Source organism: Solanum tuberosum, unplaced genomic scaffold (genome assembly GCF_000226075.1).
Source record: "Solanum tuberosum cultivar DM 1-3 516 R44 unplaced genomic scaffold, SolTub_3.0 scf00156, whole genome shotgun sequence".
Lineage (NCBI taxonomy): Eukaryota > Viridiplantae > Streptophyta > Magnoliopsida > Solanales > Solanaceae > Solanum > Solanum tuberosum.
Window position 1 is genome coordinate 285,527 of NW_006239080.1, and position 23,523 is coordinate 309,049.

The 23,523-nt window shown below is 35.2% G+C and overlaps 2 protein-coding genes and 1 long non-coding RNA gene across 4 annotated transcripts; 2 read left to right on the forward strand and 1 right to left on the reverse strand.

Moving 5' to 3' along the window:
• The first annotated feature begins 906 nt into the window (after positions 1–906).
• LOC102603299 (uncharacterized) lies at positions 907–1,450 on the forward strand. Its single transcript, XR_367708.2, has 3 exons — positions 907–975; positions 1,056–1,123; positions 1,257–1,450. It is a non-coding gene; the product is annotated as an uncharacterized lncRNA (long non-coding RNA).
• Positions 1,451–4,687: 3,237 nt separating this feature from the next.
• On the forward strand, positions 4,688–18,655 carry LOC102603532 (uncharacterized). Of its 2 annotated transcripts, none has more exons than XM_006353344.2 (4): positions 4,688–5,232; positions 6,173–6,242; positions 6,352–6,444; positions 8,320–8,549. In XM_006353344.2, exons 1-3 carry the CDS (start codon positions 4,831–4,833, stop codon positions 6,408–6,410), a joined length of 531 nt encoding a protein of 176 aa, XP_006353406.1. In that variant the 5' UTR covers positions 4,688–4,830; the 3' UTR covers positions 6,411–6,444; positions 8,320–8,549. The 2 variants fall into 2 exon arrangements, with proteins under 2 accessions (XP_006353406.1, XP_006353405.1); XM_006353343.2 differs by lacking the exon at positions 8,320–8,549 and adding an exon at positions 18,320–18,655 and having other exon boundaries at positions 4,689–5,232.
• Positions 18,656–18,775: 120 nt separating this feature from the next.
• On the reverse strand, positions 18,776–20,853 carry LOC102604085 (staphylococcal-like nuclease CAN2). Its single transcript, XM_006353345.2, has 9 exons — positions 20,523–20,853; positions 20,387–20,442; positions 20,188–20,302; positions 20,001–20,114; positions 19,738–19,925; positions 19,608–19,664; positions 19,361–19,520; positions 19,208–19,276; positions 18,776–19,134 (listed from the first exon to the last, which is right to left on the reverse strand). The coding sequence occupies exons 1-9, from the start codon at positions 20,649–20,651 to the stop codon at positions 19,030–19,032; spliced, it is 993 nt and encodes a 330-aa protein (XP_006353407.1). The 5' UTR covers positions 20,652–20,853; the 3' UTR covers positions 18,776–19,029.
• Between the last annotated feature and the right edge of the window lie 2,670 nt (positions 20,854–23,523).

The window sequence follows — 23,523 nt, forward strand, 5'->3', positions numbered from 1 at the left end:
ATTTTAAAATCGTGTAGATCTTAGATTCATTGTGCAGTGTTTGTCTCTGTTATTTTTTACAACAACAATATACTTACATTCTTCAACAAACACAACACAATGCCTTTCATATATTGAACTAATAGCTTAACTTGTTAAAATATTTGAACAAACATAAGATGATGTCCTTTTACCCATCAGAAAAAGAAAAGAAAAAATTACATAGATACTGCTATTACTCTTTTGAGGGTTGCAATATTATTCATATTAGTAGAATTTGGAACAGGTTCTAGGAAGGAGATGACTAATGTTTTTTTCCATTCCCTTTATATTTTAACACGTTTAAGTGACTGATTACCATCATTCCATGGCTTAATAAAAAGGAACACTAATTTTATGGATCACATATTCTAATATAAGAGATTCAAAAGTCAAAAGAAAGCCTTTAAGAATTAGAATCCTCCCATTTAGTTGATCCATGCACTGATAATTTTGCTTGAATATATGTGCTTGTGATTACACACCCCACTTGTTTAGGATTGAAACATAGTTGTCATTGATTTGTTTATAAACATGAGTCAAGTGAGTATATATTTGGATGGCTCTTCCTACTTGCAATTTTTTTAAAACTTGTATAAGTAGTTGCTTTCTGATTGTGTTGTTGCACGAAAAAAATTGAAAAGGGGTGCTTGAAACTTGAAAGTATATGTAATTGATTCTATTTCTTAATCCTTATTGAAATCTAGCTCAGACATGTATGATGCTTCCTTCCAGTATTACTATTTGTTTGTTTTTGTTAAGAGTAGAAGATTAATCTTCTCTTGCATTGACGTAGCTCATAACTGCTTATTCTTCATTCATCAATATGAATTAGAACGAGAGAAGCTTGCCATGGTATTGGAGGAGGATAGAAGATCACATAAAGAGTGAGAACAATGCATCATTGAGCAACAAAAAAAATTCATAATCTCACTTATCTTACATCTGTTAAAATATGTGAATTCGGCTGTTGTGAACTTCCTTAGACTATCTCGTCTCTTTGAATTGCCGAGTTTAGCTCTTTTTTAGAATTTTAGGTGATACTCCACTTAGGACACAATGAGATGCTTGGATTTCATCTAAATCAATCCATGCTTTTGGTTTGGTTAGTCATTTTCTTAAATATTCCTCCAATTTTGAAGCCTAAGTTGTTTTGGGAGTCTTTAGGTCTGTTGTGGTGATTGTTGTCTTTGTGTGTGTTTAACCTTCTTAACTTTGGTAAGTGTCATCTTCTGCAGGATTTAAATTTCCCAGTCAGCTTCTTCGCATTAAAATGTCAAGTTTTCGAGGTCTATGGTGCTCTTTTGGCTGGTAATACGTCAATGTCAAGATTGGTTTGATCATCTTGGATATGCCTATCTCCCTTTTCACTGATTTTATTATCTATGTATAAAGATCGTATGTTTATAATTATCTGAGTTGTTTTTACCTATGAAATGTGCCTTTAAAGTTGAATTTATATCACCATATAACCATACTAAATAGTATTAAACATATGGACTATGGTTGACTGGATTTTTTTCCGAAGAATATTCGTTGGAACAGAAAAGTTATAGCAATGTTAGAGAGGAGTTATAATTATGATCACACCTCTGAAAATGTATGCACTGAACCAGAAAGCTAGACGAGTGAGTTATTTAAACTAATACCACCCGAGAAAAAATATGTCTTTTTAGCTCAACAATGAGCAAACAGAGCTGAATTAAAAAGACGTCGTCTTCTCGACAACTCTGTACCTTAAATTCATATTCTAGGTTGCTAAGCTACCGTGCATTTCATTTCAAATCCTTTTTTATTATGTTGTCATGTAGTTTTATCATCTTCCATAGAGAAGTCCTTACTTACGTGTTTGGAATTCTAGTAAAATGCACTTGAACATTGGAGTTCTCTCTTTGCTTTCGTAGAGATAGCAGGGACTGAGGAGGTTCATCACCCTATTATCCTTATAATAGTAAAATCAAAACTACATTATTAACAAGGACCCTTGAACTCAAAAATTGGGTCACAATATAAATTCTAAAATCTGAGTTGTGTTAATAAAACTCAACACATAACATTAGAGATGATACAGTAAATAGTGTATTTGCTGCAAAACTCTATCTATAACCAAACAACCAAGAATGGTACTTCAACTAAGTTGTCAACATATGTACCCATTTAAAGTACCCAAAGAAGAGACGTAAACATGTTTTGGTAAAAATCTGACTAAATTCGTTAGCAACATGAAGCGATAATTCACAGAAGCTTAACTCAGAGGCGGGTGTAGGATGATCTGGTGAAACTGTATCAGTAGCCATCTATAGCTATTGATGACAATGAAGAATCCAAAAAAATGATCTTTCTTCAACTGATAAATTCAATAGATTAAAGAAAGAAAGAAAAATGGATAGGCACTCTCAAATAGGCTCTCAAAGTAAATACAAAAGCAGTCGAGAACGAACTCACATAAACTCCAATCTACCCTTCAATGACTTAATAGAAACAACAAAAGAAAGTCCAGATCATGCCCCCTAATCAATTATTTCGAGCTTGATTATTTTTTGATAATTTGAATGGAAATGTTTTAAGGCTTGAAATGGTTGATGATTCAGGAAACCATCTTCTTCGTTTTTTCAAGCTTGAGCCAATATCATTTCAAGGTATCTTATATAAATATAAATTGAGTATGTATGGTTTTCTGTTGCAATGTATGTATGAACTAACTCTCAGGTCTTTCAATAGTATTTCATCATGACAAATATTATTACTTCTTGTAATTCAGTTGCTCACTCATAGAGATGAAAATGTACTAACTTTTGTGGATCAATATATATAGTGTGATCAAGATGAAGAGTAGTGAACATGTTGGTGAAGATTTCTATAAAATTTCTAAATGTAAGGTCCCTCCCCACCATGTCCTGGTAGTTCACAACTATATTTATTCCTGGGGTAAAGACTGCTCAGAGTGGAGTTCAAGTGCAAGAACAAAAGCTATAAACAAAAATAGGTTGATGGAATTTAGTAACTTCTTGATCGATTCAAAGCTAGAGCTCACTAAGATTGTTGATCTTTATAAAAACTTTTACTTATTATTCGTATTTTTATTTTTTGTCTTATGTAATTTTTTGAATAAAAATGTTTATTATGGTTCTTGATTTCTCGAACATATTTCCTAGGTAGATCAAACACAATAAATTATATCAGAATTTAAATTGTTGAGCCCGTGCTTAGCACCGGCAAGAACCATCTAGTATATATATATATATATATATAAATGTGTGTAATATGACTTTTGACCTAAATTTATGAATATATATTGCCTTTTGAGCGTATGGATCTTTGACCTGTCCCATGTTTGTTTAGCGCATTAATTTGGGTCTAAGAACTCTTAAGTAGTTGATCCACCTACTAATCTTGATTTAGATGTTTTAGGGACGTCTAAATCCCTAATCTTCAATTGGTGATATCTTGACCTCACGTTAATCGTCAAAAACATCAAAGCGTCATGAAGTTAGTTAACTAAATCATTAATGTATGAAATATGATACTTATTCTTGATGGTAACCTTCTTCAACTGTTTATAATCATACACATTCACATAGAACCATTCTTCTTATTCACAAACAACACAAGACCCCAAGGAAGGAACAACTTCGTTACTCAACAAATCCAGCAACAAATATCATGAACAAAAGTGTTCAAAGTTAAGATCGAGTATAGTGATGTCAAGAAGTTGAGCAATTTGTTCTATAGAAGAGATTTCCAACTATGTAGAATTTTAGATTTCCAATTATGGAACACAAGTTCAGTTCTTCGGTGAACCCAAGAATCGGTTGCCTCAAATAAACTACCAAACTTTAAAAATAAAATAAAATTATATTCATACCGATGAATCAAATTAGTTTGATATGATTCTATTTTTTGATATTTATGTCAAATCCTACAACCAATAATGAGCTAAGACTTCATTAAGAAACATATTTACTACGATTGTTCAAAATCAAGCCATAATTGATAGACCAATTACAAAATTGGATTATTAGTAGTGGCTATCAGATTCACAGTTGGTGAATGAATTTAAAAAATTATAATTAGCGACTTTGCAGTAGAGGGACAGATTACACAATTACCTTATTAAATAAACTGTTAACTCGTAACCATATTTATATTTTTATACCTAGGTATATAAAGTATCTATTGTAAACCCTAAATATAAAGCTCCACTCAATATTCCATTCACTTCTTACGAGAATAATGAGTCACTCCTCGTCAATCGTCACTTCTTAATCCTAAACACATCGTTTTTCTTACAATTGATCTTATAACCAAAAGAGTTGTGCAAAAAAATTATTACAAGTAATTGTGTCAGTTATTAAGATTCTGCTGGTTATTTTTTTTTATATGACATGCAACAAATTTATTATTTCATCTTTGCAAAGTACTTGTACAAAAGAAATAAAAGCTGTAATTTTAATTTCGTCGATAAAAGCTAGCTACACATATTAAGATTTTAATCTTCAAAAAATCAACAATAATGAACCTTTTTAAAAAATAAAATTAATTTGTGGATATCAAGACATCTTCTATTGCCACTTGATTAAAGAAAACAAACTAAATGAATATCTATGAGTGCGGCCCCAAGTCTCAACATCTAAAGCAATATAAAAACATTTTTTAAAAAAGAAAAAGAAAAAAGAGAAGAACATTAAGATCTAATTTGTATTTTTTAAATCAATTTTGTGGGTGTACCCAAATATTTCCTTGTTAGGGGCATTGCAATTACTGAAAATTCAAAAAGTAGTGGCCTAGTGGGGTTTTTTTCTGCGACGTTTTATGGGGAAATCGCTTCCTTCACCAAATAGAATTCAAGATTTTGCCAGAATAATCAGCTCCAACAGAATCCAGCGCCCGACCCAAGTCAAACCCGCATCCAGAATTAGGTCAGTTCCATCCCCTGTGGCCGCAAAGTTTAGGGCGGTGGTCGACGGCGATTCATCGGAGCGGCGGCTGAAGCTGAAGAAGAACATGGAAGAAGCAAGCTCTAACTCCAATTCCAATTCCAATACTTCTTCGTCGAACCAGCGGCGGCTACCTCTTGCTGACGTGGTGGCTGACTGTGTCAAGCGATGGTTCCACGATACTCTCAAGGAGGCGAAAGCTGGTGACGCTAACATGCAGGTCCTTGTTGGTCAGATGTATTTTAGTGGCTATGGTATATCCAAAGATGCACAGAAGGTGTTTGATTTTTGCTTCCTATGATCTTCTTCCATTTATTCCTTGTCTTAGTTCAATTATAGTTGCTCATAGTTTGCTAACAATCTAGAACTTGGTGATTTATAAATAACCTGGTGTAGAGATCCTTGTTTTCCATTGACAAGATATGAACAGAGAAAACCACCATAAAACGTATTGTTGAAAGAGCACAGTCTGAACTGTTCTTACACTTGAAGTTTTGACACTCTTTGTGCTTATACAGGGTAAAGTTGACTTTATTAAATGCTGAACCTTCTTACCTATTCCAAGTAGGAAGAGCTTTTTGGATTTTGGAAAAAAAAAGGATGAAATAACTTCACTGACAATTAGATATTTTTTATTTTGTCAGAAGAATCCTCCAAATATGTTGGTCTTACATTAGTTTCGATAACAAGGGTGAAAATGGGATAAATGGCCAACAACAAATGTTTATTATTGTCAAGCACATGAAATATCTTCAAACATTCAAGCTCGTGTGTGCCTTATAAATACTACTAGAAGAAACCCATAATTAACAGAAAGTATCCATCATGTGAAGATAGCAACAATCCAATTGAACTTGAACTCTTTAATAATTTAAGATAAGGAGAAGAAAAATTAGCATGATTTAAGTGCTTAGTTTATTCTTAATGAAGTTACACATGATTAAGAGGATGTACCAACATTTACATGCTTACTTATCTTCTCTATAATCAAAGAAGTGAATAACCACAGTGTGCCTGTTCAATTTCATAAATCTATTTATTAGAAGTTGCCCAAAGTTTTCAAAGCAGTCAAAATAAAATAGTTCCACTCTTTCCACTGCCCAGAAGTAGAGTTTTAGGTTTGGTTGAAACATTGACAGTTTTTCGGTTTTCCGTCTCTATTTGCTGTCTCTGAGGATGTGGGAAGTGCTTCTACTGATTGGTCAATTTGGGTACAGGGAAGAGCTTGGATTACCCGAGCTTCAAAGAGTCGGTCATCGGCATGGAAAGTGAGTGATAAACGCCCAGGTATGTAGATTTTCTGTTTACTGATTTTATCAGTTTGCTATTTTTTATTGATTAACTTTTATATTGGTTCACTGTTATTGTGTGGTGTTCATCTTTTCTTCCTTTTTAGGCTATAATGCCAGTGATTCTGATTCTGATGATACTGTGGAGGATACAAAGCAAAATTGAAGCTCTTTTCATGGGTTAAACAGGCTGTGGCATTGTAAGTTTCATTGCATTCATTCTAACAATAAAAAGAGGGTCCATTGAATTCGTTTCTTTCACTTCTATTGTGCAATGTCTTGTTCTATTTCTGATCTAAGTTGTTTGAAAGTTGTTGCACTTGCTAGGATATTGAACTCTGTATGTAGTAGTGTATGACAATGCCACTCTATCTAGATTCTTTGTTGTCTTCTTTAGCAGCAAGTGTTCTGTGACATTATGGGTCTGCTAAAGATCATAGAGTCAAGTTGTTTTATCTTGCGTACAAAATATCTCTATGATTTGAGAGTTTTTACAGCGTATGTGGGGTTGATGTATATTATTTTTCGGGGGTGTATATGAAGATGTTCTATTAATATTGAACTAAGATGGTCTCAACTTACATGCAATTGTAAATACATCAAAACTTTAGTACGGGAATTATTTTTGCACCAAAAGTATAAATGGAAGAAAAATGATCTCTTAGCCCTCCTTATGTGCTTTTCCAATGACAAAATACTAGTGAAATTCCACAGGTGGGGTTTGGGGAGGGTGGAGTTTACATAGACCTTATCTCTACCTCATGAAGGCCTCACGTGCTTTTCCATACCTTCAAAATTATGCCGTTTCTTGTGGAATCAACCAAAAAATGCAAGAAGGAGCTACATTCCATGTTTCTTTCTTTCTGGAGTTCAGCTTTCTTGCCCAACTTGCGACAGCTTTTGCCACTGCCATAGGTTGTACCCATGATAAATTAAATATTGAATATGTTCCATTGCAGAATTGCAATATAGCAGCTGATGATCCTTCCCTTGCTTTTTTACACAAGCAACATCAACTCACTACGATGCAATTTCACCCCATGAGTTATGTTTTTTGAAACTGGTAATGTTGTCTTCCTCAACATACCTTAAAGCTGAAGACCCCATAAATATTGAACCAGAAAAACTAAATACAAAAGAGAAGTTACAGGGAACCTAGTAGATCAATTATCTGTTCTACTTCATCTATACATTCCTCTTTACACCAAAACTCATAGGATATAATACAATTTCATTTAACTTTCTGAATGCAAGTTGGGATTGTTCTCCACCACTTCTTTTGACTCTTGTTTCCTCCTCTCCTAATCCATCAACTCAACTGATCTGCAACATGTTCTGGCGTTGTCCATTTTGTTTGTGAGACTTAAGAATAAGGATCAAATTTGTGCAGTTATCTTGCAGTGCAGAAGCAGATGGCTATTAGTTTCTTCTGCTTCATTACATAAGAAGCATCTATATACTATTTGAAACCCCCTTCTTTTCAGAATTTCCTGTGCAAGGCATGCTTTCCTGGCCACCAGCCAAGAAAAGCATTTAACCTTAGTTGGTGCTGAAAAACATCTAACCTTAGTTGGTGCCAAACTTTTTCAGATCTGCTTCCATGGTTCTATCCCACATCCTGGCTGCTCCCTTCTTTTTTTGTAGTCAGTTCGCAGAGTTTTTACCATCATTAACTTGTTTCCATATGATTGTGTCGGGGATCGGAGTAGTGCCTTTGAAGCTGTTGATTTCTTGTAAGAGTTGAGCCAATCTATCCACTTCCAATCATTCAAATATCTCCTGAAGGAGATGTCCCACCCATGATTGGACCAATTATCATCCCCAGGATTGGTGCAAAAAGAGAATAGATTAGGATAGGAGTTCTTCAATGCCATCTGTCCTTTCCATATATCTTCCCAAAAAAGAATTTTGTTTCCATTGCCTACCTTACAAGTGACAGTATCTGAGAATTTTGGTCCACAAGGCCTTTATTGACCTCCAAACTTGGACACCTGAAGTGCTAGTGACAGTATTGGTGCACCATGGACTGTTCTTCCCATACTTGTTTTGAATGACCACTTTCCTATGTTGCGCGGACTCTTCATTTTTGCAGGCGAACCCGTCTCGACACGACACTGGTGCGGGGTGCATGTCGGATTCGGTCAATCCGATCCGGACACTTTGACCAGAGTCGAGAAAAAATTTGGGGAAAAGGAGATCAGTTTCCGGCGACCTCTTCAGAGAGGAGGCGGAGATATACGAAGCTTGAAAAAGTACGGAGAAGAAGAAAGATGAGGAGTTTTTTCTTGAAAAAGTACAGGAAGTACATCTTTTTTATCTTTTTTGAAAAAGTAGAGTCTTTTCAACTTTTCTTGAAAAAGAAAACTAGAGACGAAGGGTTTCTCTAGATAAGTGTGTCCTTTTTTATTTATAAAATAAATTATACTTTTAATGTTTATTATATTCTCTCTCTTCTTTAACAATTATACTCCTTTTATTTTGTATGTAATTATACCAAAATATGCAATTCATTATTATATATATTTCATAAATATTTTTAGTAATATTTTAATATAATATATATATCCACTTATTTAATTATACTAGATATATTATTATTGTTGTTATTGATATAATTTATTTTTGGAGGTACGCTAAAAATAATAAACAATTATACCATGTATATATAATATTACACCTTATATTATATATATACCAGGTATACCAATTAGCCGTATCCCCGCACCTGTATCCATACTCGGATTCGCACCCCCGAATCTTAAAATTTAAATTTTGCCGAATCTGACTCTCAGATTCGCATCCGTCTCGGATACCCGCACTCGAGTCTGAGCAACTTAGCCTCTTTCCATAATGTTTGATGTTCTCCGTCATATCTCCATATCCATTTCGTTATCAAGCATTCTGTGTTTTCAGGATTCTTATACCAGGACCACCTGAAATCTTGTTAAGCTGAGCAACTTTCCAGTTTACTATTAACATGCCCACACACTCCCCCCCCCTCCCTTATTTCCTAGCTATAAGAAGTCCCTTCTCAGTTTATCTAGCTTCTGCACCACTTCAGATGGTATGAGAAATAGGGCTATAACATAAGTTGGCAAGGAATCTAAAACAACATTTATTAAAATTAGTCTGCCCCCTAGTGATAAATATCGAGACTTCCACATAGCTAGCTTTTTCTGTGTCTTTTCAACTACCCCATCCCATATTTCCAGATCTCTGTGTTTATTTCCCAAGGGCATGCCAAGTAAACTGTTGGCAGCTGATCTGTTTAGCGCCTGCATCTTGGGAATAGGCTACTTTTCTTCCCATCCACACACACAATCCAAAACTACTTCAAAGGTTACAAGAATCACGCTGATGTAGCTAATTTGTTCTGCTTTGGCTTAACAAAAAATTACTAGCAGATGATAGATTTCCAAATTCTCACCTCACCTGATGCGAAGCTTGACACCTTTCAACCACCCTTTTTTTTTTTTTTTTTTTTGAAATTGGTAACTTTGTATATATTGATAGAAACAGATCAGTATATGGGCTGTACTAGGGCCATATTTACAAGTAAATCCAGATCCTATGTCTATAATGAATCTAACACATCAATAATAGATACAGGATCATTAGACATTAGACCAAATCTGATTACACCAAAAACATAGAATCAAGATACTATTCAATTTGATCTGTTCTATACTATCCTCTATGTTATCAAAAACCTAGCATTTCTCTCCTTCCAGATAGTCTACCATATGCTTGCTGGTATGATTCTCCACCTACATCTGCTTCTTCCCAGCTTTGAAGAAGATTGACAACAACAACACATTTGAAGAGAATAGATTAGGATAGGAGTTCTTAAATACATGCCCAGAAAGATTGACAACAACAGATTGGAAATCCATCAGGTCTTGGTGCTTTGTCACTTACACATAATCTGATACATTCAAGAACTTCTTCGTCTTCAAACTGTCTTTATAACCATTCCTGCTCCTCTCTGTTTATGCCTTTGATCTGTTGAAGATTCAAGTCTGGCCTCCAAGTCATAGTTCCCTTGTAAAGAGTCTGATAGTAGTTCTGAATTTTCAGCTTTATAGAATCTGGATCAGAGATGGTAGTCCCATCATCACCTGAAGTGTCAGTAGAGTCAAGTCTCTTATGCGCTGTAGCAATTCTGTGAAAATATTTGGTATTCTTATCCCCACTTTTCAACCATTGTACTGGAGGCCTCTTCCTCAATGCTATTCCTCATTCTTTGTTACCTTAGACTCCATAGCCAAATGACCTTTTTGAAGAAGCTCATCATTAGTAAGTAATCTATGCTCCAGGATGCTTTCCAGACTAGAGAGTTGATTGAGAACTATTGTGTCGCTCTCAAACAAGGAATGCGTGTTCCACCCTTCCAACCTTAATTTGATTCTCTGTATGACTGTATCACTGGCAGTCTTAGTTCAGTGTACTTTAATTTTCCTTCTGGAGATAGGCCCAAAAATAATGATATATATGTGGCCGGGATGTTAGCCAATTTACACCACAAACCTATGTTAATTCTGGTGTGTTTTTTTACTTCTCCAACCAGTAATAATTCTACATTTTCCAGGCTTACATGTAGTTCTGATACTACTTTAAATCACATCATGCTCTGCATGTGAATCATACCTGTCTTATCTGTGCCTTAGAAGACACCTGCTATTGAAGACTGAAATAGAGGTGTCTTCTCGTTCTACCACTGTTTACCTCACTGCCTCTCAAGAAACCTCTATCTATGGTTTGTTCCACCTATCTATCAACGATGACAATAGATCTATTTCATCTACTCTAATCGATCAATAAATCTGTATTACAGTTGCTAATTAGCTGGAGTCGGCTATATGAATCATCTGTATTCATCCATCCAACTTTATTTAGCATATTTAGGGTGTTTGTATTGGCTTTTAAAAAGTGACTTATAAGTTAAAAGTCAAAAGTCATAAGTTGGGACACCCAACTTGTGACTTTTTTTTTTGTACCTTTTCAGTGTGAAAGTGCTTAAAAACACTTTTTGTGTTATCCAAACACTTCCAAAACCAAAAAATAGTTTAAAAGCCAAAAGTCACTAAAAATAAGTCACTCCAAACACCCACTTAATATGAAACTAAATATTTGTATTTTAAGGCAGTTTGGGTTCTCTAAAATTAGAATTCTCTAAATCTCACACATGCCCCTACTCAAACATACAGTTTAAACCAGAATAAAAAGATTCTTGGCAGACATATGGTCGAATGCAAATCTGGAGAATCTCGTAGTGGATAATCAATGATATTGTCACCTCTTATATTTTTCCCCAAGTTCTTCCTGAAAAGGATGTATAACCAGAAATTCCAATGCAATTGTCATCAACCTTTTTGATGTTAATTAGTAATGATGGTGTATCACATCTCATTCTAGAGCCTATTATCTCATTAGCAAGTATACTTGCATCCAGAGTTACTCTCCTTCACAAAAGAGCATTCTGATTGCTAGATGTGAGCTTATATCCATTACCGACCTCAATTTTACCGACAACAGCTCTGCCACAATCTTCTACATCCCTACCAGAGTTCTAAGTTGAAAATCTTTACCATACACCCCCCCCTCCCCTCCCTGGAATCATGATTATATGAGTAACTAAAGCTTCTATCTCTCCAAGGGTGACAGATTTTGAAAGATTCTTTTATGAGGAATAGTACTTGTGAGGGTGCTAGATTCAAGATGAAAAAATATCTAATCGTCCCCACTCTATCTAATTTGGTGAAGAACTCTGATGATCTCGGGAAAACCACTAACTTTCAAGGTGAACACATAAAATAACTACAACATATGTGGTAGAGCAATTAAAACAAGGGCGTCCTCTCACAGTCTTTATCTAATGGATCTTTCCATTCTTATACTCTTTTTGAGGGTTAACGATATTTATCAGATCTGTTCCTATCTAACGGAGTTCTATGGAATCAAATGACGAAGATATTGTTGAGAAAAAATGGATATTAAGGAGGAATGAAAATAGGATTCATGTAAAAAAGGATTCCCCATTCCATACCCGGAAGGATATGTGGCCATGAAAGAGGGAATAAGGATCCATATTGGTGGAAGTGATCCTTACACTTCATTGCATCATTGTTTACCATGTCCCAATCATATTTGGAAAATGTATAACTGAGACTATTTGGTCGAAGTGCTTAATCACCCAGGCAATCTACACCATGTTAGATATCATTATTAGAACTCAAAGTTTTTTCTCAAAAAACTCAAAAGACTTGAAATAAAAGTGTTTTTTAAAATTCTCCCTTCAAGCTCTTCTCTTCATAGCTAATACTTCGCAATTCAACACCTCCATTCCTTGCCTCAACACTTCCTTTTCCTTATACAATGTCTGTATGCAAATATCGTAGAATCTTTTCCCTAACTTGATTATCCTCATGAACACCTGTCCATTTATTTTATTTTATATATTTTCAAGGAAGCTATATCTTTTAATGAGTACTGGGTGTGCAAGAGAAGAACTTGATATTGTTATCTCACTTTTCAACCAATTTACGTTGGAACTTTTTCGAGCAACATCATTCCTAGGCTCTTTGATCTCTTTTTTTGGTTGTTGAGCAGGCAACATATGCAGTATAAACAAAAGAACTACTCCAAGAAAGTAGTCCAGTAATAATTACAAGTAGTAGTCAAAATGAGGGTATTCATGAATACACCAATAGTAAAAAATGCTAAACAATTCATCTTTATCTTTGGGAAAGGATTGCTCTTGTCTTCAAAGCATCTTTGTTTTCTCTCCTTCCAGATTGTCCACCATATGCAAGCTGGGACAATTTTTTATCTCTCCGTGTCCTGACAGATTACCATCTCTGTTCTAGCAAAGCTAAAACTTCCTGTGTACTCCTTGGCATAGTCCACTTGATTCCCCTCAAGTTGATGACGATCTGCCATAATTGATCCGTCACTTTACAGTGTAAAATGAGATTGTTTACTGTCTCTGCTTCTGCTTCTTCACCACACCAACAATAGCTGGAACAGAAAACCCCTTTCAATTAGTGTATCTTGAGTTAAGACAACTTGTCTTGCCAATAACAATGTGAAGCATGCTACCTTGTGTGGGATTTTGACTTCCGATATCATATTCAAGGCCAACACCCGCCTTGTGAATAGGTGCTCTGGAAACAGTTATAAACAGATTTAACAGAGAATCCTCCCAGCTAGTCTTTCATCTAATTAAGCTGTCTTCATTTGTGGTGAGATCTTGGACCTGTTCCTAAGTCTTGTAGAATTCTGTTAATCTATCAACTTCCCAATCGTTAAGAAGTCTTCTGAAATTGAAATTCCTTGGGGTTGGCCCTTACCTCCATAACTGTGAAATTCTTCTGCTGGCTCAAAAAGTGAAGGTCAGGAAATTGAGACTTCAAAGAGTGTTGCCCAGACCAGATTTCATCCCAGAATAAGGTCTTCCTTGCCTACTACTTTAATCTTGGAATTTTTGATAATTTTGGGCTACGGATTCCTAATTGATCTCCATAAGCCAACACCATGTGGACTCTGGAGTCATAGCCCATAGGTGCCTTGGTGGTGGTCCAGTAACCATCCATCCCATACCTTGTTATAATAGTTTCTTTCCATAGAGATTGTTCCACAGTTGCAAATTTTCCATAACCATTTTGATAGGAGGCTATAGATTTGTGATTTCAGATTTCTTATTCCCATTCCACCTTCCTCCTTGCAAGTTATAATAGATTCCCACTTTACTAAGTGAATCTTCCTGTTCTCACAATTTCAGAGAAAATTCCTTCCGATTGCATCCAGTTTCTTGATAACATGCCAGTATTCATTGGCATGGGGAATAAGGACATCATATAAGTTGGCATTGTTGATTAAAGTCAATCTACCTCCAAAAGAGTGATATTGACTGTTCCAATAGACAAGTTTTCACACATCTCTAGGATAGCATTCCAAATACTTTGTGACTTACTCTTAGCACCCATGGGCATGCCAAGGTAAGTAGTAGGCAGTTTTCCTATCTCCCTCCCAAAATTTTTGGCCAGACTGTTAATACCTTGAACCTCATTAATTGGGTAAACAAGACTTTTCCCCTAGTTGACATGAAGTCCAGAAATAGCTTCAAACAAAATGAATATAACTCTCAAATGTTTCATTTGGTCACTATTTGCATCACAAAACACCAATGTATCATTAGCATATTGAAGGTGGGAAATAGACAGACCAAGACCGTCTCCAGGCTTAACATTTAAACCCCTGATCCAATTATTAACCTGAGCTGTTCCCAACATTTCATTAGACCTTCCATTGCCAAAATAAAGAGAAAAGGGTAGAGAGGATCCCCTTGTCTGAGGCCTCTCTTAGAAGAGAAAAAACTAGATGGTGAACCATTGATCAAGATTGAGAAATTTACTGTCTTACAGCAGAACTTTATCCAATTAATCCGTCTATTACCATAGCCCTTCTTCTCTAATGTCCTCCATAAGAATTCCTAGTTAAGATGATCATATGCCTTCTCATCTTCCCTTACATAAGATGCCAGGGGCCTTTGTAATTTTTCTCACATCTACACATTCATTAGCCTACTAAAATGACATCCATGGATGAATGCCAGCTGCAAGCTGTCCACCAACTTTGACACTACCTTCTTGAGTTTTTCAGTCAGGATTTTTGAGATAATTTTATAAATGCTCTATCAGTAGGTCTAAAATCCTTCAACTCTTTAGCCCCCCACATTTTTGGTATCAATATAATGAAAGCAGAATTGGAACATTTTTCGAAGTAACCTTGGTCATAAAATTCTAAACAAGAGCCACCACTTCACTACTCATCATCTCCCAACAGTGAATAAAGAATGCCATAGAGAAGCCATCAGGGCAAGGGCCTTGTCCCCAGCACATGCCATTACACAGTCTTTAATTTCCTGTTCCCCAAATTGACTGAAGCATATTATTATCGTCCTCATTGATCATAGGCTCTGCATTGGTATTATAGAGTGGTCTCCATGCCTTTGTTTCTTTGTAAAGATTCTGGTAAAACTTGATGTCTCCTTTGATCTCCAATGGTTCATCTAAGGTAGTTTCTTTACTAACCAACCTATCAATGTTATTAAACCTTCTATGACAGTTTGCAGTTCTATGAAATAATTTGGTGTTTTTGTCCCCTTCTTTAAGCCACAATGCCCTTGATCTTTGTCTCCGGACCACTTCCTCCTGTTTTGCGTTTTCCTCAAACTCCACTGTCAGGGCAGCCCTTAAGTAAGCCTCATCATAACCTTTGGTCTTGAATCTCTTAAAGATATGGTTCATTACTCTCATGGAACTAGATGCATTAGTTAAGTCAAAACGCATCACTAACCATCATATAAACCATACTTGGCCTTAAAAGCAGTTTTCCATTCATCACGGGGATTCATTATAATTTGATGGTAACTACTCTTCAAATTAATTTTTGAAAAGACTGTAGAACCATGCCATTGATGATGGATCTAACATATTATAAGACGAATAATGAGATGACGATACTTTACCATTATTTTATTCATGGAACGACCGTCCCCATACATCCTCCAAGTTCCGTCCTTTGCATCAATTGGACTAATACATAATATGTGATATGTACTCGTGTTCCTTCTTTTTCCAAACTTTTTTGAAAAAGCTCCTCAACTTGTCTTTGCAGTTCCTTTGTTTCTTCAGGATTGCTCCTACGGGTAGAGGCCTATTTGGAATTTGAGATACTGTCACAAAATCAATTTGATGTTCTATTCCTCTTAAAGGTGGTAAATCCTTAGGAAATACATTTTCAAAATCATACTAAAGATTGGAAATAGAAGTAGGTAAAGAAAGAAGTTAGTTCATTAGAATTAAACAATCTCTACATGTAAGGAGTATTTGGACTACCCTCTTTTCTTGCACTCAAATCATTTTTGATTATTATATATAGATTTTTTATTTTTTGGTTCCTATATTTTTGCCCAACCCCCTTGTTTCTTTTCTCTCTTGTTGCTGCCTCTTTCCTGGCTGTTTTTATTTTTTCTCGGCCGTCTTTCTTTTCTTTTTTCCTTTCATCAAACTCACCTTTTATCTCTCCCGCTTGTTTTCTCACTGTTCCCTTCCATCTTGTTGATCTCGACCAACTTGGGATGGAATTAAAGTAGCTGGTGTATATTTCTCTATAAATTGATGGGTTTTGAACAAATTAGAGGACTTTATGTTTGTTGTTTTCTGGTGTTGCGTTTTTAGAATGTTTAAAAGATAGGTTCCCAAGTGTGTCGTTCCCTTATGCTTAAAAACTATTTATGCTTCCTATGTTGCTAAACTATTTGTAAAAGAAGTTAAATTGCATGGTACACCTCGAACTATTGCTAGTGATAGGGATGGGAAGTTGTTGAGCCACTTTTGATGTGTATTTTGGTGGTAATTGGCCACTAAGTTATTTTCTACTCCCTCCGTCCCATATTAGTTGTCCACCTTACTATAAATAGTTGTCCCAAATTACTGAAGTGGACAACTAATATGGGATGGAGGGAGTACTTCTTATCATGCACAATATGCATGCTCCATTAAGCACATATCACACAAACATATATGCCACACATTACACAGAGATTGCGTGGTTGAGTTTGTTTGATCTGATTGCATATATGTATCACATGGACCATGCCTAGAAATACTGTAGAAGTCCTAGCATGTTGGAATAGAGATGGAAATCAGTCAGGACACAAGGAGAGATGGAAGATTGTCCCTGCCTGCATCTGGTGGACAATATGGAGTGAGAGAAATCAGAGATGTTGTGAGAACAAGAGCATCCCTTTCCAAAGCATTAAAATGAATTGTTTAGTGACCTTTTACTTTTGGTGTATCCATTCTATTCCCAAGGATCCGGGGGACATCACCCTATTCTTAGATAGTTTATGAGGGAGATAGGTGTTTAGTTTCTTTTTGGTAAACCCTCTATACTTTTGATGTAATTACTACAGGAGTTCACTATTGGTGTACTTCTATGTTTATAATACCAGTTAACTTTCTCAAAAAAAATAAGAGAGTTTTTGTTAATTTTATTTAATAATAGCAACTATAACACCATACAATATGATTCACCATGTGGTGTTCAACAATAAAATGCAACTTTGATTATGTGTGGATCCACAGGTAATTTATTTGTTTTGAATGAATCCCCCCATTAAACCTAACCTGTGACCCACCAAACTAAAACCCAAACCAAATACGTAAGTGTATATGTTAAAGGCTTTAGATAAAGTTGCTTGAAAGGGATTTGAGATGGAACAAACTGGACAATTTTGTCCTTCTGCTAGAGATTCATTTTTAAGTGTGGCTATCTTTTGCTTCACCACTTGTGACAATTTTTCTGTGTTGATAAAGTAAGAGACTATAATTTGCTCATTTGCAATTTTAGTCGAGTCCACACTAGTTTCTCAATGTCTTTTGATTTATTTTATGCATCTCCAGTTTGCTCACTCATTGGGAAAGCAAATTGAGTAGGTTTTGATTTTTGGGTATTTATGAGATTGTTGCTTTACTGAGTAAAACATGAGTGTTTTTACTGTTGTAAACAACGAAGAGCGCTTGCTTTTTCCATCTTTGTGATATCTGTTGTCATTCTTGGTTTGGGTAACTCCCGTTTGTGAAGTATCATTTATGAGTCTTCATCAAGTAATGCAGAAGGGGCATTTGTTGGGGGTATTTTCTGTTGCTTGTATCAGAACAAATGATATCATAATACATGTGTGATGTGTCCTTAGGAAGCAAAGTGTGCAGGATATGATGGTGGAAATACAACTATTACCTGCCATTGTTTAGAGGGCTAGGCAACTACTACTTTTTTTCCCCAGCTGTGTACTGTAGCCTCTTTTCTTTTATGGAAGTCTTTTTTGGGGATGATGAGGGGCAGACTCTGGTTGCTTATATCATCTCAGTAGAAATGGAGCAAAATGTTAAATTGTACTCGCATGTTTTAGCATCCTTTTCAAGTTTCTTCTGCCTATGGGCAAGCCATAATTTTCACGCCTGGAACTTTATATCCTACAATACACTAATTATAATTTGTTTTATGCAGTGTATTTTTGTGCTATGCATATGCAGCCGTCAGTACCTTGCAGTTTGGTAACAGACATTCAACTGGACCTGCTGTTCTAATCTCCATGATATTTTTTTTTTCATTTGAAGTATTCCCATGTCCATAGTTCTGACTGGACTGTTAGCAAATCACATTATTTTTCATTAGTTTTGATTTTTTCTGTGTCATGGTGGTTTGATCTTGTAATTCTGGCTTAACTGGGAAGAAAACTGAAAAAAGGTGATTATTAGATCGTCAAGCCAACTTCAGTGGATTATGTCTTCAAAGTCATGATGTTTGGATGAATGGACACTTGAAACCTCAAGTTACTTTTTATGTTGTTGCATGCTAGAGAGTTGTCCATTTGCCGCAAACATCGGTATATTTTGTAGTTGATCTTGAAAGAGGAACCTAAGTTAGGTAGCTTAACTGGAAATGACGAAAATACAAAAGAGGAAGAGGAAAACGTTTTTGATGGTAATAGATATAGAAGCACCTGAGAAATAAATATACATATACAACAAGGAATGCCCAAGTACACACTACATTTGGCTTCCTTGGAGTTAAATTACTAGGAGATGCTTCTTCTACATTGCACCTCCTCTATATCAACACGATTTGACAATTGAATATAACATTACTGTGACTTTCTTAAGCTTATGCCTTTAATTAATGTGTTGGGGCAACCATGGCTCTGTTGAATTAGTTATTCATGAACGTTGGTTTTCACGTTTCTGTTTCCTCCACTCCCATGGCATTTCAGGATTTCTGGCTGCCCACAAGCCAATTCGTTTTGCTCGAGCTTCTTTTTCCCACTAAACCATAGAGAAAAATATATTAAGAAACATTGTGTTGTTAACTCCATGGCGACATAAAAATGCAGATTACCTTATCTAACTCTGGACGCTTGTCATACGCGGTATAGTGCCAGGCCAATCCCTTCTTTAACATCACTTCCTACTTGAGAAGCGAACTTAGAACTGGAAGAGCCTAAATTGAATAACTGGGAGAAGAAAGAATGGTATTGATTGATTTCAATACCTGTGCAAATATGCCATTGCAGTATATATCCCCTACACAGCGGCCATAACGATCTTCATCAAAAACTAAGACCCTTAAACTCTTACCCTGGAGAACTTTAGTCAGTTCTTCCTTGGCCTCTTTACCATATGGCATTGCACTTTCTGGTGCATCTATCCCCCTGATTTCTTCTTCATTCGTTATTTACCAATTTGACATATATCGCAGAATTATACATAGAAAAAAAAATATCCAAGTATCTTAATACCTTAATCTGATCCTATATTTTCGAGCAAGAACTTCCTCATGGTTCACTGGTATTGACCTGTGACAGAATCTCAATGAATTGGGTGAATGAAAGTTAAAAAAGAGACAAAGGCATGCTTGATGCAACTTACCTATATCCTGAATCTATGATCTGTTTGTGCAGTTGATCTGCTTTTGCATAATTTTTCTGAGCCCGTGCTTTTGATCTTTGAATAGCTGCATTTTGCACGTCTCTTGGGAGACACGATGCCTCTCTAGGATCTGTTGTACTAACATATACAGTTACTGTATCTCCGTCTGCCACAGCCTTTGCATCCACCTAGCACATACATTCTACGAGTATTACAACACTAATTTGAAGATTCAGAGGCTAAGCAAATTTCGATATTCTTACAGGGAGAGTATGCAATTCAAACTTGAGTCCTTGTTGGTGTGATGGAGGAGTGCCATCACTAGTTAGTTCTACCAAGGAGTGAGGAAGAGGAAGACCATAGAAAGCCAGTAACCCCTGAAATCAATTTTGCTAGACATTATTATAACAAGTTGTGAATGTTATGGAAATTTAGTACAAAGTTACAAACCTCAACATCTGCTTTCTGATGTCTCTTCAAGGTCTGAATGACAAGTCTTGAAGCTTCTTCAGGTGTTTTAGGAGGAGGCTTTGTTTCTCTCCACGCATCCGAAAGTTTCTTATACCTTCATTTATCACCAAAAATGTACAATTTAGGAAAATCAAACAGCTATTCTTGAGCTACTATTCCCAATTCTCTTAAGTTTTACCAGTTAGATTGCGCCTTCTTTGATGATACAACATGCTTACTCAGTCCTTGAGGAACCTAAAGGGAAAAAAGAAAAAATTGAAAAACCTAGATCTTAAAATTTGGTTGTGAAAATCTAATTCTTGGACCTCAATTACCTGGGAGTTGATTTCAAAGTTGTAGAGATCGTGTGCTAAAGCGGAAACGCCGGGATGATGGCTGAGGGAATCAGAGTCTGCTGAAGGTTTGCAGCAATTAACATACAAGGATCTTAGAGCGTTTCCCATTCTCCCGATCTAAATTATTGTTTGATGGTCCAAACAGAGAGGAAAGAGATTATTATTATGTAAAGAGGATTTTGCTTTTAGGTTAGAAGAAGATGGTAAAGAATCTTTTGTTAGATTGAAGCTGCGATCAAATTTAGGAACCAATCAGGAAAAGTAATCTGTTTAAGGATACGTAGTATTTACCCTTCAATCTCATGTGCCCCTTATTTATGGGTCAACGCCTCAACGGTCCTTTGCCTTTGCAACATTTCGTGTCCTCACGCCTGTATCTTGTCAATTTTAATTGTATATGCACCTTAATTTCAATGTTACACTATGCATCACGGCGGACATATATTGGTTCAAATGGGTTTAGATGCGTCAAAAAAATGTGCTCTCAACTTTGTCATTTAAACATGATATATTTTCTTTACGAAAGTTGAAGTGAAAAATTAATTTTTAATAATATTTTAATGGAGGGGTATATTTGATCATTTTTCACACATTTTTTTAAAACTTTTTAAATTCAACGGCTAATTTGAATTTATTATTTTGATGATCAAATTTTATATTATTTCACTTATTTTCTTGTAAAATTTATTATAGAATGCCACAATTCTTTTTAGAGATATAAAAACTAGATTACAATATAGTTGCAAAAAAGTTAGTTTTTGTTATAAATGCATTATTGTGGATGTCATCCGTAACTCTCTCTGAAGTTCATGTACGAAATAAATGAACACTATTTAATTCATGTAACTTGAAAAAACATTTTGTACTATGAATAGACGATGATTATTCTATAAAAGAGACAATCGAAAAGTACAAAAGAAAGAAATAAGAAAGCACTCTCTCTCATATATCTTGTTTATATATTTATTGTCTTATATTATTTTATATTGCTAATATTTCACAACACGTTATCAGCACGAGTCTATAACCAATTGAGACCTACTTAATTTGAAATTATTTTTTTCCTAAAAGTTGATCAATTTTCTTTCGGAGTCAGGTATACATTTATATGTTTATAACATCTCTGCTAGGACTTGCATAAGTCTTTGATTTGCGATATAATTACTGTGTACATAACTTGCTTTAGGTATTATTATGATACTTTACTAGACATAATAATCAATATGTTTCAGATTTATTTTTTTATGCTATTTATATGCTACTAATTAACTTATAATTCTAAATTAAATTCTAAGCAATATGGTAGCATGCTAGTTAAAATACTCGTAAGTATTTTCTTGTCATACATTATGATAAGTATATTTGTGTGTCATAAAGAAGAATATTATTGTATTAAATATGACTTGAATCTCTTACAAAACTTTGACGTTAATATCTATTGAAACTAGTAAAAAATATTGTAGAGTAATTAAAATTATATATTAAATCTACCGTTTCAATACTTCATGAGTTTGCATACTTTTAAGATATTCCATGTGCATGCGTATAATATATTTTATAATCATATTATACTTTATTATTTGAACATTAATTTACCATTTACTATAAAGAAACCAACATCATAATATTAACTCAATTATTTATGATAGTTTTCATCATGTCGAATTTGTCAAAACTTGAATTTGTGGCACTTGACATTTCTAGAAATTAAATAACTATTTGTCATGGGTACTTGATGCTGAAATTCACCTTAACACTAAGGGTCTTGGTGATAGTATAATGGAAGGGAATAAAGCATCAAGTCGGGATAAAGCGAAGGCTATGATTTTTCTTCGTCATCATCGTGATAAAAGCCTGAAGGTTGAATACTTGACGGTAAAAGATCCACTTGAATTGTGGATAGGTTTGAAAGGGAGGTATGACCACCTCAAGGCAAAGTTATTGCCAAGGGCTCGTTATGAGTGGATGCACTTACGGTTTCAAGATTATAAAGTCGTAATTGAGTATAACTCTGTTGTATTTAGAATCACTTCCCAATTGAAATTATGTGGGGAAACTTTAAAAGATGAGGACATGTTGGAAATACACTAACTAATTTCCATGCCTCTAATATTATATGACAATAACATTACCGTGAAAAGGGTTTTCAGAAATATTCTAAATTAATCTCATGCCTTCTGGTGGCTGAGCAACATCATGGCCTTTTAATGAGAAATCATGAAGCCCGTCCCACTGGAACTGATCCGTTACCGGAAGCACATAGGGTAGAAACACACGGTCAGTCTGAAATAAAACAAAATAATTAGGGCCATGACAACAGGGGCGGACCCACGTGTTGTCCAGGGGGTTCACCCGAACCCCCTCGATAAAAAATTATACTGTATATATAAGGTGAATTTTCTGGATTTAGGTGGATATATATATTTTGAACCCTCTCAATGACAAGGTGAAGGAGATAGCCCAGTGGTAGATCCCTTCAATATTAAGCCTGACGTCCAGGGATCGAATCCCTGGGTTAGCGTTTTATTTTTAGTTTTTACTTTCAGTTTATTTTATTTTTTTTAGTTTCAGTTCCGATTTTCGTGTTTTTTTTTAGTGTTTTTTAATAAAAAGTGCTAAAATGTGGTGTTAAACCCCAAAAAAATTCAAGGGTCCCATACTCCCATTCCTAAAAGCTAATAACTTTTTCACTTTCCAAATCTCTGAATCACTTTCTTGTTCTTCCCCAACACTCAAAACTCAAATATTAAAATCATCTCCCATAATATTCTATTGTTGATTTGACATATTTTAAAGGGCTAACTTTTTGTTTCACTGTAATCACTTATGTTAGTTTCAGATTTCTTGTAACGAAACTAACTTTTTGTACCTATAAACTATATACTACTACTTCCTTGAAATTTTTTTGTTGGCTTATTTACACGTTTATACTTTTATTTTTCGAACCCTCTAAACGAAAATCCTTGGTCCGCCACTGCAT